This window comes from Gracilinanus agilis, chromosome 1 (genome assembly GCF_016433145.1).
Source record: "Gracilinanus agilis isolate LMUSP501 chromosome 1, AgileGrace, whole genome shotgun sequence".
Classification (NCBI taxonomy): Eukaryota; Metazoa; Chordata; class Mammalia; order Didelphimorphia; family Didelphidae; genus Gracilinanus; species Gracilinanus agilis.
This window is the reverse complement of record NC_058130.1, coordinates 769,954,943-769,969,381: the sequence shown is the minus strand read 5'-3', so window position 1 is coordinate 769,969,381 and position 14,439 is coordinate 769,954,943. Positions and strand designations below refer to the sequence as shown.

General features: G+C 46.2%; 1 protein-coding gene across 1 annotated transcript in view; it reads right to left on the bottom strand.

Moving 5' to 3' along the window:
• UBE3B (ubiquitin protein ligase E3B) overlaps nt 1-13,116 on the bottom strand; it is a 55,670-nt gene extending 42,554 nt beyond the window's left edge. Inside the window, exons 1-9 of the mRNA XM_044674040.1 lie at nt 13,044-13,116; nt 10,713-10,882; nt 9,644-9,764; nt 7,828-7,884; nt 6,462-6,566; nt 5,766-5,862; nt 3,485-3,570; nt 2,047-2,129; nt 766-871 (exon numbers count right to left, since the gene is read on the bottom strand). Of these exons, the coding sequence (XP_044529975.1) occupies nt 766-871; nt 2,047-2,129; nt 3,485-3,570; nt 5,766-5,862; nt 6,462-6,566; nt 7,828-7,884; nt 9,644-9,764; nt 10,713-10,873 (816 nt within the window). The 5' untranslated portion in view covers nt 10,874-10,882; nt 13,044-13,116. The remainder of the gene's footprint in view (nt 1-765; nt 872-2,046; nt 2,130-3,484; nt 3,571-5,765; nt 5,863-6,461; nt 6,567-7,827; nt 7,885-9,643; nt 9,765-10,712; nt 10,883-13,043) is intronic.
• Between the last annotated feature and the right edge of the window lie 1,323 nt (nt 13,117-14,439).

Here is a 14,439-nt window from a genome sequence, read left to right as displayed (position 1 = left end):
TGAGCAAGGGCAACTAGGTGGCTCAGTGAATAGAGAGCCAGGCCTGGGGATGGGAGGTCCTGGGTTCAAATCTGGCCTCAAACACTTCCTAGATGTGGGACTCTGAGCAAGTTATTTAACCCCATTGTCTATCCCTTAGCACTCTTTTGCCTTGGAACTGATACCTAGTATTGATTCTCAGAAGGAAGATAAGAGCGTAAAAATAAATAAAAACGGGCAATGATGCTCTGAAGAGATGAGCCACCCGGCCTAATGCCCAGCTCAGGGGCATGAGATAAAAGCCTTCATTTTGAAGCTCACAACACAAGGTCTAGGGGTAGCAAAAAACCACCCAGAGAAAGTGGAACGAATTCCCAAGGCCCAAGAGTATGGAGGGGGGAGGGGGGAGCCAGTGTAAAGAAGAGTCCCAGAATTCTAGAGCTGGAGTGGCCCAGACTCTCCCTCCAAAACAGCCTTAAAGGTCATTCAAGCTTTGTCTCCAGGACCCCAACAAGGGAGAGCCAAGTGCCTCTCCAGTCGGTCCACTGCCCTCAGGAGGGCTCAACTATCAAAAGGCACAGGATGGGGGATTGAGTCAGGACCATTTCCCAGGCTGAGGGGGCGAGGCTTAGGCTGGGTTGGGCATACTGAAGTACCCAGAGAAGAAGGCTTGCTTTTGGGATAAAGTCACTAAAGGGGAAGAAAATAAGTGCAGCAAGGCCACAAGGAGGGAAAGTGAAAGCCAAGTACATTTCCATCGAGCCCAAAGCCTTGGAGGCCACTCACCTTGGGGGCGAGCACGCTGAGATGTGTCACCAGGGCAGGCACTGACATAATATGGATGAGGAGTGGTCGTAAGAGATTGTCCGAATAATGAGCAGCAATCACAGGGCTAGACACAAACACACACCTGATCACACACTTCCCACTTTCCCCCAAACCACCTCCCCACCCCATGGCATTGGCCTCCTCAACAAAACATCCATGATAATCACAGCGTGCCACAGAGGTCAAACGGGGAAGTGGGACTAGGGGCAGGTGCAGAAATGTCCTTTTAAAACTGGTGTGCTGGAGGCACTGAAGAGGTGAGCCCCAGGGACTGAGAGAACGTGGGCATTCTAGGCACATGAACTCTTACATCTGAGCACAACTGGGACCAATCATCTGGCCAACACTGCAAGTCTGGAAGGCTCAGAGCACCAGTGTGATGGCTCACCATTGGTCCCAAACACCAATAATCCATGTCCCACTGATCCAGGAGGAAAAAGAATCCTCTCTAGAACATTCCTGACAAAGGGTCACCCAGTTTTTTCCTAAGCCTCCTGGCTCCAGAGGCAGCCCCTTCTACTCCAAGAGATGTAAGTATTGCCTTAGAGCTAGAAGGGGTCATTGGCATCACCTCATCTAACCTGCTGCCCATCTCTAAAAACCAAGTAAGGAAAGAGCTGAAACTGGACATTTGCTTCAACTAAGAGGGTTCGCTTGGGTTGCTTTCCCTATGTTACCTGAGTTCAGTAATAAGTAGTGACCCTGAACAAGTCATTTTACTTATCTCCACCTCAGTTTCCCCACATGTAAAATGGGGATAATAACAGCATCCATTTCCCAGGGTTGTTGTGAAGATAAAATGAGAAAATATTTATCAAGCATTTTGTAACCCTTAAAGCGCTCTGTAAATATTGGCTATCTTTTATTATCAGAAGTAGGTAAAGCTTCTGAAGGACAATATTAGGAATTCCAAAGCAGGGCTGGGGACAGGGGTGGGGGAAGAAGGAGCTGCAATGGACAAAGAAGGAATTGGAGCTCTTGAGAGCTATGTTCAAGGTCCCCATCTGCCATTTCCTAGCTGTGTGGTCTTCCCTATAGTGAATGGGGATTAGACAGGTGATTGCTAAGACTCCCTCCAGCCAGTGAGGTGCATCAGACCTTGGACAGCAGTTTCAGACCGGATTGTTGGGCAGAACTGAGGGAAAGCCCCACAGCTCGTGGGTACATTCACCCAGATGGGCTTTGCCAGGCTCCTGGGACTGCATCATGCATTCATTGACTGCATCATGGATGACTCACCGCAAAGCCAGAATAATGCTTGCAGCTAACATGCCTTTTGTCAGGGATGGTCTAGACCTTGCCAGGCCATTTCTTAACAGGATCTGAAAGAAAAAAAGCCCTTTGTCAAAAGGTTTCTGATTTTACCTCCCGAAAACACCATTTTTAGGTGATAAGAGAAACCATACCACTAGAATAGGAAATGACTTCCAGGATTCAGGATTCACAAAAGCCCTCCATCCTCAGGCTAAAGGCTGCAGCTGACAGCACCTCCTGTACTATGGGGCCACTATTGCCTGGGCTGGAAGCCTACATTTGGGCTGGCGAGACTCCCTCTCCAGCAAGGACCTTCCCCTTCCCCTTCCACCCAGGCACATTTTCCTCCTCTCCCACATTTCTTAATCTGGCATTCTCTAATAAACAGTTCCTCCAAGGTACAAAGCACACAACTGAGGCACAGTAGGTCTACAAACTTCAGGATCACAGGGCTAGACGGGTTGCTTGACCTTGAATTAGCATGACAAGTGCCAGGACCCAGGTAGAAAGGGGGATTCCCCTGATTCCATCAAAGGGAAGGGAACCCCTCAATAGCAACCAACTTTAAGCTTCAACTGGTGGCAGGGGAATGATTCAATAAGCAAGTACTACCCCCACTCATGCTAAATACAAAACACCAAAAAGGCTGAGGGGAGGGAAAGAAGGACCTTGGTAATGAATTAGCTCAGTGTTCTCTGCCTAACTATGCTCCCTTCAGCAAAGCTCCCAGGACACTCACTTCAAACCCAGAGGTGCACCCTCAAGTGTCTCAGGGTACAGCAGCGGTGGTGAACCTTTTATTTTTCAATTATTTATTCATTTATCTATTTTCTCAGGAAATTTTAATTAATTAATTAATTAAGATTATTTTCCTGTGGTTACAAGATTCATGGTCTTTCCCTCCCCTCCCCCTTTCCACCTCCCATAGCTGATGCACAATTCCACTGAGTTTTACATGTGTCATTGATCAAGACCTATTTCCATATTGCTGATATTTGCATTAGGGTGATCACTTAAGAGTCTACATCCCCAATCACATCCCCATTGACCCATGTGATCAGGCAGTTGTTTTACTTCTGTGTTTCCGCTCCCACAGTTCTTTCTCTGAATGTGGACAGAGTTCTTTCTCACAAGTCCCTCAGAACTATCCTGGGTTAGTGCATTGCTGCTAGTAGAGAAGTGATGGTGAGCCTTTTAAAGACCGAGTGCCCTAACTGCAACCCTCACACTGCACGTGAGCCACCCCCTTGCCCCAGACAGGGGAGAGAGGAAACGCTTCCGTTGGGCTGCTAGGCAGAGGGCAGGTGACGACAGAAATGTCCTTAGGCATGTGTGGAGAGGAGAGGAGCAGCCCCCTCCAGCATGCGTGCCAGAGGTTCACCAAGACGAGTATAGGGAAATATCAGGTTACAGAACAACCCACCTGTAGAACAGAATACAATCCATTCTCATTGAGGTGACCCATTATATTTGCACAGAGATGGTTCATGGTAGGCCGAAGGGACTCCCCTGAAAGAATATGAGGTCTAAGAAAAATCACAAGTCATACAGGACTCAGAACAGGTCACAGCATGTTAGGGTTGGAAGCAAACTTTAGGCAGCACCATGTCCTTTCATATGACAGATTAGGAATCTAAGGCACAAAAAGAGAGGCCCACAGTCACCATGCTACTAATCGTGGGCTACTTGGGTTTAAGAGATCGCCTTCACAAGTACAAGAGGAGTCTGAGAAAGACCCAGGAGGGCAGAGTCTGAAAGCTCAAAAGGAATCGTGAGCAGGATGAGGCAAACAAAGTAGAGAAGCAAGGTTTCTCTGGTCCTCTGGGTGCCTCGGTTGGCCCATACCCCTGTACAGTGTTCAAGCCTGGACACCAATGGTTAATCCAGAATGTGTCTGGAGTGGTGAAAGGCTCTGAAGTCAGGTCACCCAAGGAATCACTGAAGGAGTTTAGAACACAACAGGCTCAGGGGCCAAGTGTATGAAGGCATGATAGGTGTCTCCAGGTATCTCAAAAGCTATCAGTGGTAGAGGGACGCAACCTGCTCTTGACCCTAAAGGGAAGAACAAAAAGGTAAATTTAGGGTTTTTTCTCTTTTTAAACCCTTACCTTCTGTTTTAGAATCAATATTTTATATTGGTTCCAAGGCAGAAGAACAGTAAGGGCTAGGCAATAGGGGCTAAATGACTTGCCCAGGGTCACACAGCTAGTAAGTACCTGAGGTCAGATTGGAACCCAGGACCTCCTGTCTCTAGGCCTGACAATCCACTGAACCACCAAGCTGTCCTGGGAAATTTATTTTTGATATTTAAAAAACACTTCCTGAGAACACGAGTTATCCAAAAGTGGCCTAGGCAATCTCTCAGAAGACTTTATCCAAGCAGAAGCTTAAACAGCCAGTTGTTGGAGGTGTTATATGGTGATCCTTGGGGAGTTTGAGATGGGCTGGAAGGCCTTGGGTCCCTTGCAACTTTCCATTCTATAAAGGGCAAAGTCAGGGTGCAAACCTAGGTCTAGGACTCCAAGTCCAAGGCTGTTTTGGGTACTTCATTCATGACAGCCACAGAAATCAGTTTTGACTACATGCTCAGAAAAACTGAAGCATCTATAACTCACTTTCTCTTCTGGGTTGATTTTGAGAAGAAACTGTTCTGTCAAAGACAGGGATAGGCATCAGGGGTGGGAGGGGTTATAAATCACTTGAGTCCAAGTGGTGTCAGGGATCTTTTAATCCACTGATATGGAAATGTATTTTGTTTTCATTTTTACACCCTCACCTTCCATCTTAGAATTAATACTATGTATCGGTTCCAAGGCAGAAGAGCAGGAAGTGCTAGGCAATGAATGTTAAGGGACTTGCCCAGGGTCACATAGTCAGGAAGTGTCTGAGGCCAGATTTGAACCCAGGACCTCCCATCTTTATGCCTGGCTCTCCATCCACTAAGTCACCTATCTGCCCCCACAGAAAGCAACCTTTACAGCCCAAACATTTCTTTGCTGCTCCAGGATTTCTCAAAACTCCCTGCAAGGTTGACATTTCCTAGAACATTTGGAGGTGGAAGAGAATCAAACTGTGTAATTTGGTGCAGTGCCCCCCAGTTGGGATCTGTTTACTACTTGGAGGCCAGTTGCCAGATACAGTATATCTCTAGGCCTCAGTTTCTTTTGTCAAATGGGGGAAGTGAACTAGCTGAGTTCTAAGGTCCCTGCCAGCACTTTATTCCAGGATGAGTTGGAAGAAATAACCCATTAAACTTCAGCTCAAAAGAGGCAAACAAAATTTCAAAGCGCACTGGAGTATGGATTCTGGGGCCTAAAAAATGCTCCAATAATATCTGGGCTAACCCACACCTGACCAACAGTGTCCTCTAGAGTACCCTTGACCAATGGGCTTTGGGCCTCTGCCTGGAGGCTTTTGCCCACTGCCTTCCCAGGCAGCCCAATTAATCTCAGGAAGGATCTCCCTCCGAACATTAAAGCTGAAACAGAGATAAGTGGGTACTTCCTACATATCTTCTAGATGGTGCAGTTTATCAAAGGCTGAGATTGGCTTCATGCCTGTAAATGGGATTGACAGTTTGCAATAGGTCTCCATGTCTTCTGTGTCTGTCTCTCTCTGTCTAATGAGGAAACCTATACAGAGCTGAGTGGACCAAACCACTTGCCACCAGAGATTTAAAGGAAGGTTAACAAAGGGCCTCCTACCTTTTCCTTTGACGATTTTCCATGTTGATGTGTCTGTGAAGTTAACAAGGAAGGTGAGGTAGAGTGAGATCAGTTTAGCGTCTTGTAAGATGTCAGGCTGGGGACAACAGAAGCAATTGAATTGAGAAAGATTGGCTTCCAGTGCCGCCCCCTCTGTATACCAGCTATGCAGACTCCTGAACTCAGCATCACCAGTAATTAGGCCCAGGCAGACTTCTTCCTTCACCTTTTTAATTCTGTAGTTAGCTAAACAGCTCAGAAATGCCTCTTGGACATAGAATTCTATGCAAGGTCCTAGCAGGCAAGTGACCATCAGCCAGGGGACCTGGAAGAAAGGTCTCATGCCCTCCCCCAAAATACTGAGCAATTCTGCCACCTTTTGGCCCCTGAGAACTCAGGTTCCCTTTTTTGTCATGATGGGACCTCGGAGGACTCATATTCCAGACCTCGGCCACTTCAAATTACTCCAGAGGGAATAAAAAGCAAACATGAGATTTCGGCAGCGTCTGAAGAGGACGAGGGTAGAGGATCAACACTCTGGGTCCTGGAGAAGAGCCTCCCACTCGCTCCATCCCACCTCGGGTCACTCCCAGGGTTTGCTTTGGTCTGCTGCTCTCCTGAAGCAACATTCTGAGTTTCTGAGTACTTTACAAACCTGGAAGTAACGTGTTAAGTGGGAATGATGAGCGCCCTTACCTTGAGGTACTTCAGAAACTTGCAGCAAATCCACAGGATGTCTTTAATCTGCTTGATCCAGAGGACAGTAAGCTCTTTATTAAGTGCCAGGGACACGTACCAGAGCTGTGAACACAAGCGAGCCCCTATGATGCTGCTGCCAGCCAGCATTCTGGCTTTGCTCAGCCCTGAGGCTAGGGGCCCGGGCCGGCAGAGGCCTTGACCTCAGCGTTGACTCCAAGGACCAAATCACCTCTAGGGGAAAAGGCCTGGATTAACTGAGCGGCCCAGAAAGGTCTCTATGGTAGGATGAGACATTTAGAAATAGTCTCTCATTTGATCCACCCAAAAGCCCTGGGAGGAAGGCGCTACAGGTATGGTCATCCCCATTCTTCAGATGAGGCCCAATGGGAAGTGACTTGCCCATGTTCACACAGCTTGAAACTGTCAGAGGCTGGACTGGAAGCCAAGTCTTCCTGGCTATAGGTCCAAGTCTCTATCCACTGTATCATACTGCCTCCATCGTCAAGAGGCTAAAGAAACATTCTTACCTTGTTCATATTTCCTTTGTTATCCCTAAAGGAAAATCCTAGTGAAAGCCACTGGCATAGGACTTTGGAAGAGGTGGACAGAAATCACACAGCAGTGCTAAATGCATTAAATAATACGAATAAAGAGCCCTCAGGGGCTCAGAGTCAGGCTTGGAGAAGGCTCTTGTTCTGGTAATGTCCTCATGGGCCATGCTTATCTCAGGCTCCATTTTGGGCCAAATAAAATAAAGCACTGAAATGAATGAATGAAGTGAGGAGTTTTCAAGGCCCAACAAGAAGGAAACAAAGAGTGAGTCAACAATGACCTCCTTCTTTCCCTCTCTCATATCCCTGAGCCCCTAACCAGGGTGCCCAGGTGAGTGAAGAACCCTGGATTTAGAATCAGGATGCCAAGGCAGTATGTGACCCTGCCTTTTCTAGGAGCTGCCATGTCTTTGTAAAAATGGGAGCAGGTCAACACTGGGCCTCAGTTTTGCTGACTACAGAATCAGAGGTTTGGGTCACTCCCAACTCTAAAATCAGTGATCTGTGATTATACGACATATAAGTATCCTCCATTTCGGGCTAGAAGGGCCCTCCAAGATCACCTCATTCAAACTGAGGGCCGGGGCAGGAGAGAGCACACAGAGACCAGGCAGAGCCAGAATGAGAACTCTGGAGTCTCTGAGGCCAATGAGATCCTGCCTAGAATGTCCTCAGTGACCCTCTAGCAGCCAGAGATGCCAGCTACCAAGGTTATCGTCGCTGACCTCCCCAAGCCTTTAGGAAGACAACACTAGGTCAGCCGGAGGGCTCAGAGATGGCTGAGAGGCTCACTTCTGCCTCTTGCTACTCACCTTAGGGTCATTCTCATTCATGCTGTCTAAGATGCAGCGACACAGCATTCCAAACCTCTGCAAAGAGCAAGCAGGACAGGTCACAAATTGCAGAGATCAGCAATGATTCACTCCTAACCCCACTCTGATGAAAGCTTGCTTCTTTCAGGGGTTCATCGAATGATAATGAGCTATCAAAGGGCTATGGACAAAGTGGCAGGCTTATCCAAGTCCTGAGTGTCAGTCAGGGTGACCAGAAAAGAGGAGCTCAGTGGTCTGCTTCACCCTAGCCAGCTCTAATGACTAGGACAATGCCAGGGACAAGCCAAGCCTTCAATGGTGCCTCCCTTCTTGACACATAAGAGAAGCACTGGGCAGTCATTAACAATGCTGGCCTACCGGCATGGAGACCATCTTCCCCACCTCAAGCTGGAAAATTAATCAATAAGCATCTATTGACTGCCTCTGATATGGCAGGTGCTGTCCTAGGCACTGGGGATACAAAGACAAAAATGGAAGGCTCTGCCCTTAGGAGCACTGTATTCCAGGAAAGGGAAAGAGCATGGACACATATAAATAGATATCCATCAATACCAATGATCACTTTTTAAAAAAAATCTATACCTTCTGTCTTAGAATCAATACAAAGCAGTAAGGGCTAGGCAATGGGAGTTAAGTGACTTATCCAGGGTCACCCAACTAGGACAAGGCTAAGGACCGATTTGAATCTAGGACTGCCCATCTCTAGGCCTAGCTCTCTATCCACTGAGTCACCTGGCTGCCCCTCAACAATCTTGTAATCATCCAACCTAATGGCCTTTTCCAAATGATCATTCTCAGCTTCTCTGAAGCTGCTGCCCTGCCATTCACCCTCTTACTGACACTCTCTTGTGGCTAGGTTGTCGTGACACAGCTCTCCACGGGTTCTCCTACCTGCCTGACCGCTCCTTCTCAGTCTCCTTGGTTAGATCCTCCTCCTTATCTAGAATACTCTTCCCCCTCTCTGCCTCCTGGCTTCCTCAGGCCCAGCTCAAATCCCAGCATCTGCCAGAAGCCCTTCCCAACTCTCCTTAACGATCCTGCCTTCCCTGGATATCTCTAATGTAGCCTGCACAGATCTTGTTTGTATATAGCTGTTTTCATGCTCGCTCCCCACAGAATGAGCTCCTTGACAGCAGGGACTATCTTTGGCCTTTCTCTAATCCCCAGAACCTAATTAGCACAGCCTAGAGTGTAATAGGCATTTAACTGTTAGCATAAACTGTACAAATTAAACAATTATATAACAGAAATATACAATGTCATATGGAACACAAATAGATAATATAATGTGACATAATTATTATATAGAACTATATAATATAAAACAGAACATACACTATGTACTATATATGTGTGTATATGTACATACACATGCACAACCATGTGGTGCATATATATATATATATATATATGTACCCACACACATATAGATAAAATTGAAATTTATTTGTGGGGAGGCAACAGCAGCTAGGGAGCCGGGTCTTATGGAAGAGGACGATCTGGAGGAGGGAGGGCCTCAATTTAGAGAGAACAATCAGACCTTTGAAATAATGCCATGGAGGGCTAATGAAGGCCTGAATGAGGATGGTGGAGGTAAAAGTCAAGGATATGGGAAATGAGGGACAGGAAGGGGCTGGGGGTGGGGTGCCAAGGCTGTGAACCATGGGCAGGATGAGGGCAGAACAGCAATCCCAGCTTTCCAACCACTTGCTCGTTCTGCTTAGTCTCTCCATCACAGAGATGCCCATCTCAGTTAGGCCAAGGGGTCAGCTGGCCTGGTAGGAGGCCACCTTACCAATTCATCCTCGCTAGCCTGGAATATGAACAACAGCTTCCGGCCAATCTTAAAAAGACAAAGTGCACTTCTTTTACTGGGTCCAGGATCTGTTTCATCAAAAAAATCATCAATCTCTTTCCTAGGAAAGGAAAAGAACAGAGGACCTTTAGCCACCATCCCTATGGCCAGCAGGAAGATTGCTGAGGACGTCCCCTTTCTATGGCTTGGTCAGAGGACTCTGGGAGTAACTGTGGCCAAAGATTCAATGTTCAGTGGCCAGATCCGGAGATGACAGAAGCCTACACTTAAGAGCTCTCTGACTTGGTTAGACCCACTTGGTCGGACCCACTCCCCAAGTCTACTTTGGAAGGACTTGGTGTAATATGACAAAATTTATTTTTCATATCCTGTATTCAATCTTATGTCAGGGTCTTGGAGTGGAAAGGCCCCAGTTCTTGTATATTAAGAGAATCGCTGTCTATTCCTATGTCTGGAATCTGGGCCAGAGATTCTATTCAGTCTACTGCTTTTTGTATTTTCTTTATCCTTAGGAATGCCCCAAAATAACCAAAAGAAGTTGGTTATCAAGTAAACGGGATGAGAATTCTTTTTTTGGTATAAGTGCAAACCTTTGCCTGCCCACCTATTAGTGTGAGGAAAGGCTGAGGGACCACCTCTAAATTAGCCAGTTACCAATTGGAAATGTTTTGGGATGTTCAAGGGAAGGGCAGAATAATGAGCACCTAAAATTCTTTTTACAGAATTCTTTTGAGCTGCCTAACCTAGGTGCAGGGTCAGTGGTCATCCGAGAGGATCAATGACCACCCATATGTCATTTTATCAGTTATGATGCTGGCCTAACCAATAAATGGATATATATTCAATAAACTGGTATTTCTTACCTATGTCAGTTTCTCAAGCTAATTTTAATTGGAAGAGTGATGGCCTTTGGTTCTCCAATGAGGTGTGTAAAGGGACTTGGGTGGAGGCAGGGAAAACCTATCATTGCCCATTCACTGGTACCAAAAGCAAAATGTCCTTGTGAGAGGGGTTGGGTAAAGGTTGTTGATGGCCACCTTCTACCCACCTAATGTCATTCTGTAAGCGACATCTACAGAGAAAGCTCCGGACAAGGGCCTGTATCTGTATAGCAGCTCGCTCCTTCTCCTTCTGCCCCCGTCTCTCCTCCCTCGCCTGACGGGCTTTGTCCAGGAACTGGGCTCTGGAAGACTGAGATGTGCCGAACATTTTCGCAAACTTTTCATGAAACAAAGAAAAACAAAAAGCACTATTAGAGGTGATCCTACCGAGTGTGTTGCAGCTGTGAGCACAGAGTCCAGGGACAGCAAGAAGCCAATAAGCTTGAGGCAGCAAATGTCTTCAGTGCTCCTGGAACCAGGCTGAGATGATACTGGCCAAGGTGGGGGCCACAGACTGGCTAGCGGTTCCAACTATGGCTCCTGTTCTTTCCATGCTGTACTGAGATTCAGGTGGCCTTTGTTTCATAAAAGATGGGAGAGGTAGCGGCAAGTTGGGTTTGGGAAGACCTGGGTTCAAATTACTAGCAGAGTGACCTTGGCTGGTTCCTTTCCCTCCCCTGGCCTAAGTTTTCTCCTTTGTAAAAAGAGGCACTTAAGCCAGCTGATTACTAGGGTTCCCTCCAGCTCAAAACCTTATGATTCCAGTCTTATTTACCTGAACACACAGTAGCATCAGGTTGGGAGAGGCCCTCAAGGTTCCTAAGATCACAGACTCAGGGCAGGAAGGGACCTCAAAGGCCATCAAGCCCAGCTCTGGCCACCATTTTATAGATGAGGAAAGGGAGGTCCAAGGAGCCAAAGGCCTTTGCCTTTTATTGTCCCCAGTGGCTAAGTGTCAGAGTTCTGACTGTGCCACTCCACACTGACCTGATCCAAAGGATCTCTATACCCATTGTATCCTAAATTTTTTTGGATAACCGCTGGTTTATTCTTTAAAGGCTGTAGAGTTAGCCCAGTGAGGTAGATATAACACTGGAGCGCTGGGTTCAAATTCTACCTCAGCCACTTCTTAGGTGGAAGAAACTTAACATCTCTGAGCCTTACTTTGTCCATATGTAAAATGGGGATCATACTTGTACCACCTAGCTCCCAAAGGTTGTCCTAAGGGTGGCTTTTTGAAAGCCTCAAGATAAGCTGTCACTGTGAATGAATCCCATCAGCATCATGAAAAGCCAGGCCAGTGCTAGCAGCCCTTTACAGGGATAGTAACGCGGCTTCTCAGGTGGAGATCACTTCTTCAGATGCTTGTAAATTCAGTTATCGATCACAATGCACACAAAAGGCATGCCCTCTCGGCAACAAAGCAGGAAGGGAGCCTGGTCCGAGTTATTTCTTTTCTTTTTCCCTAGTTAAGGTAAAAGTCTAAGTCAAGTCGAGATTGGTTTAATTTTTACTATTTTCTTGATGACTTTTTTTTATTTTTAAGCCCTACCCCCTAACCTTTTCTTATACCAAAGAAAGCATTTAAGCAAAGCCAACAAGTTCTGGGAAATGGTAGAGAGTGCGTACAGACCCCTCCTGTGGACTGAGAGAAGCAGGATCATTCTACTGAAAAAAATTGAAGCCCCAGGAGGTTTGAGGTCAGACAGAGAAGATTTGAACCCAGGTCCTCTGACTACAATCTTAGCACCCATGGGCTTCCTTATCTACTCTCAATTTTCTCCAGACTTCTTTCTAAAGCTTTTTTTTTTTTTTTTAATTGTATCATCTGTCTTAGAATTGACAGGGCTAGGTGGTAAGGGGTAGGCAATTGGGGGACACATGACTTGTCCAGTATCTCACAGCTAGGAAGTATCTGAGGCCAGATTTGAACCCAAGACTTCCCGTTTCTGGGCTTAGCTCTCCATCCACTGATCCACCTAGCTGCTCCCTTTTCCTTGCTTTTCTAGCTCAGTTATTTGACTAACTGAAAGAGGAAAAGAAATAAAAAAAAAAAACCACAACAAATAGACAAAGTCAAAACTGCTGAGAACTTAACATACTGAAAAGCCAGAGGGCTTCCTCAATCATCGCATGGTCAAATAACAGTTTGTTTCCTGGAAGGTGGCTTTCCTTTAACCTTGAACCAATTTAACACTCAAAGAACTACGCATCAACGGATGCAAAAAAAACCCTATAATTTACTTTACAGTACATAACGGCATCCTATCTTTATTTTCTTCACTTTATGTGTTTTTTTTAAAAAGTTAATTCGCCCAGCTTGTTTCTTCGAGGTAGTATTAAATTGCAGCCTTCAGTATTAAATCTAGCCTGAACCCAGGAGATAAGATGGTAGGAGGGGGCTTGTCCAAGTTGGCTGGGAAATCCCACCCCCGGCTCCTTTTGATTGGCTGGCTTGTTCCCACCAGTGAAAGAGATGCAGAACAAGTAAGACTCACCTGAGGATTTGCTTTTCCTGCAGAAACACCAGATAATCATTAGACCACACACTCCACTTGAGACTTAAGGCAGCATCTCACTTTATTTGGATTCTGTCTTCTCAGACTAAAGAAACCAGAAAAAAATGCTCCAGATGACTGGCTGAATTCAACTAATGAAGTAGTATTTCCTGATCAACCAAGAAATCCCATTTCTACAGGGCTTCTCTAGTACCTTCTACCTCCCCTCACACCCCGCCCCCCCCTTCCCCAACTCTGGGAGAGAGCCGGCACATGGGTCAGTGGAAAAGGTGTCAGAAGGGGCAGTTAGATAACACAGTGGATAAGAGTACCAGGCCTGGAGAGAGGAGGTCCTGGGTCCAAATCTGGCCTCAGACACTTCGTACCCGTGTGATCCCGGGCAAGTTACTCAACCCCAATTGCCTAGGCCTAGGCCGTACTGCTCTTCCATCTTACTAAGACAGAAGGTAATGGTTTAAAAAAAGAAAGAAAAAGTCCAAAGACCTGGGTTCATTCATCTGGCCTGGGGCTTGTGACTTCATCTCCCAAGGAGGCAGTTTCCTCATCTCTAGAAAGATCTCTCTCTAAATAATAATAGGTTATTATCCTCTTGCTACAGAAAAGGAAACAGGCTAGTGACCTATCCAAGGTTAGGTAGCTAGGAAGTGTCAAAGACAGGAGATGAACCCAGGAGTCCTGAGTCCAAATCCAAATTTTTTTTATGCCTTTTTTTATAGCATAAGAATTTCCTATATCCAACAACCCCTGGGCCTTCTCTTGTAGAAAAGAAAAAATGAAGCAAAACAAAACAAAACAAAAAACAACAGGGGCAACATCTCACTCCCCAAGTGCCAACCTTTGTGCCGAGAGACCAGACATCATGCTTCAGCATCTCAATCTTCTAGGGCTAAGCCCCAGTGTTCTTCTCAGTGACACCCCCACGATGACTCACTCTTATGACTGGGGCTAAAAAAAAAGCCTCCCAATATTCCTTTCATTAACCTCTTTGGACAAATGTGAAGGTGGGATTTCACCAGCATTTCTGATCGAAAGAGAACCAATATTTAGCACAATGGCTTTTCTGCCTTTATCTCTCCTATTTTTTCTCCCTTACCTTCTGTCTTGGAAATGATACTATGTATGGGTTCCAAGGCAGAAGAGTGGTAAGGGCTAGGCAATGAGAGTTAAGTGACTTGCCCAGGGTCACCCAGCTAGGAAGAGATTAATGCCACATTTGAACCCAGGACCTCCTGTCTGGCACTCTATCCTCTGTGCCACCTAGCTGCCCCTCTTTCTTTAAAAAAAAAAAAAAATTTTTTTTGTTACAAAGGATGGCTCATAGATAGGAGGGCCTGAAAAAAGTTCTATCAATAAAAAGCAAAGCAAATCAAAGGCC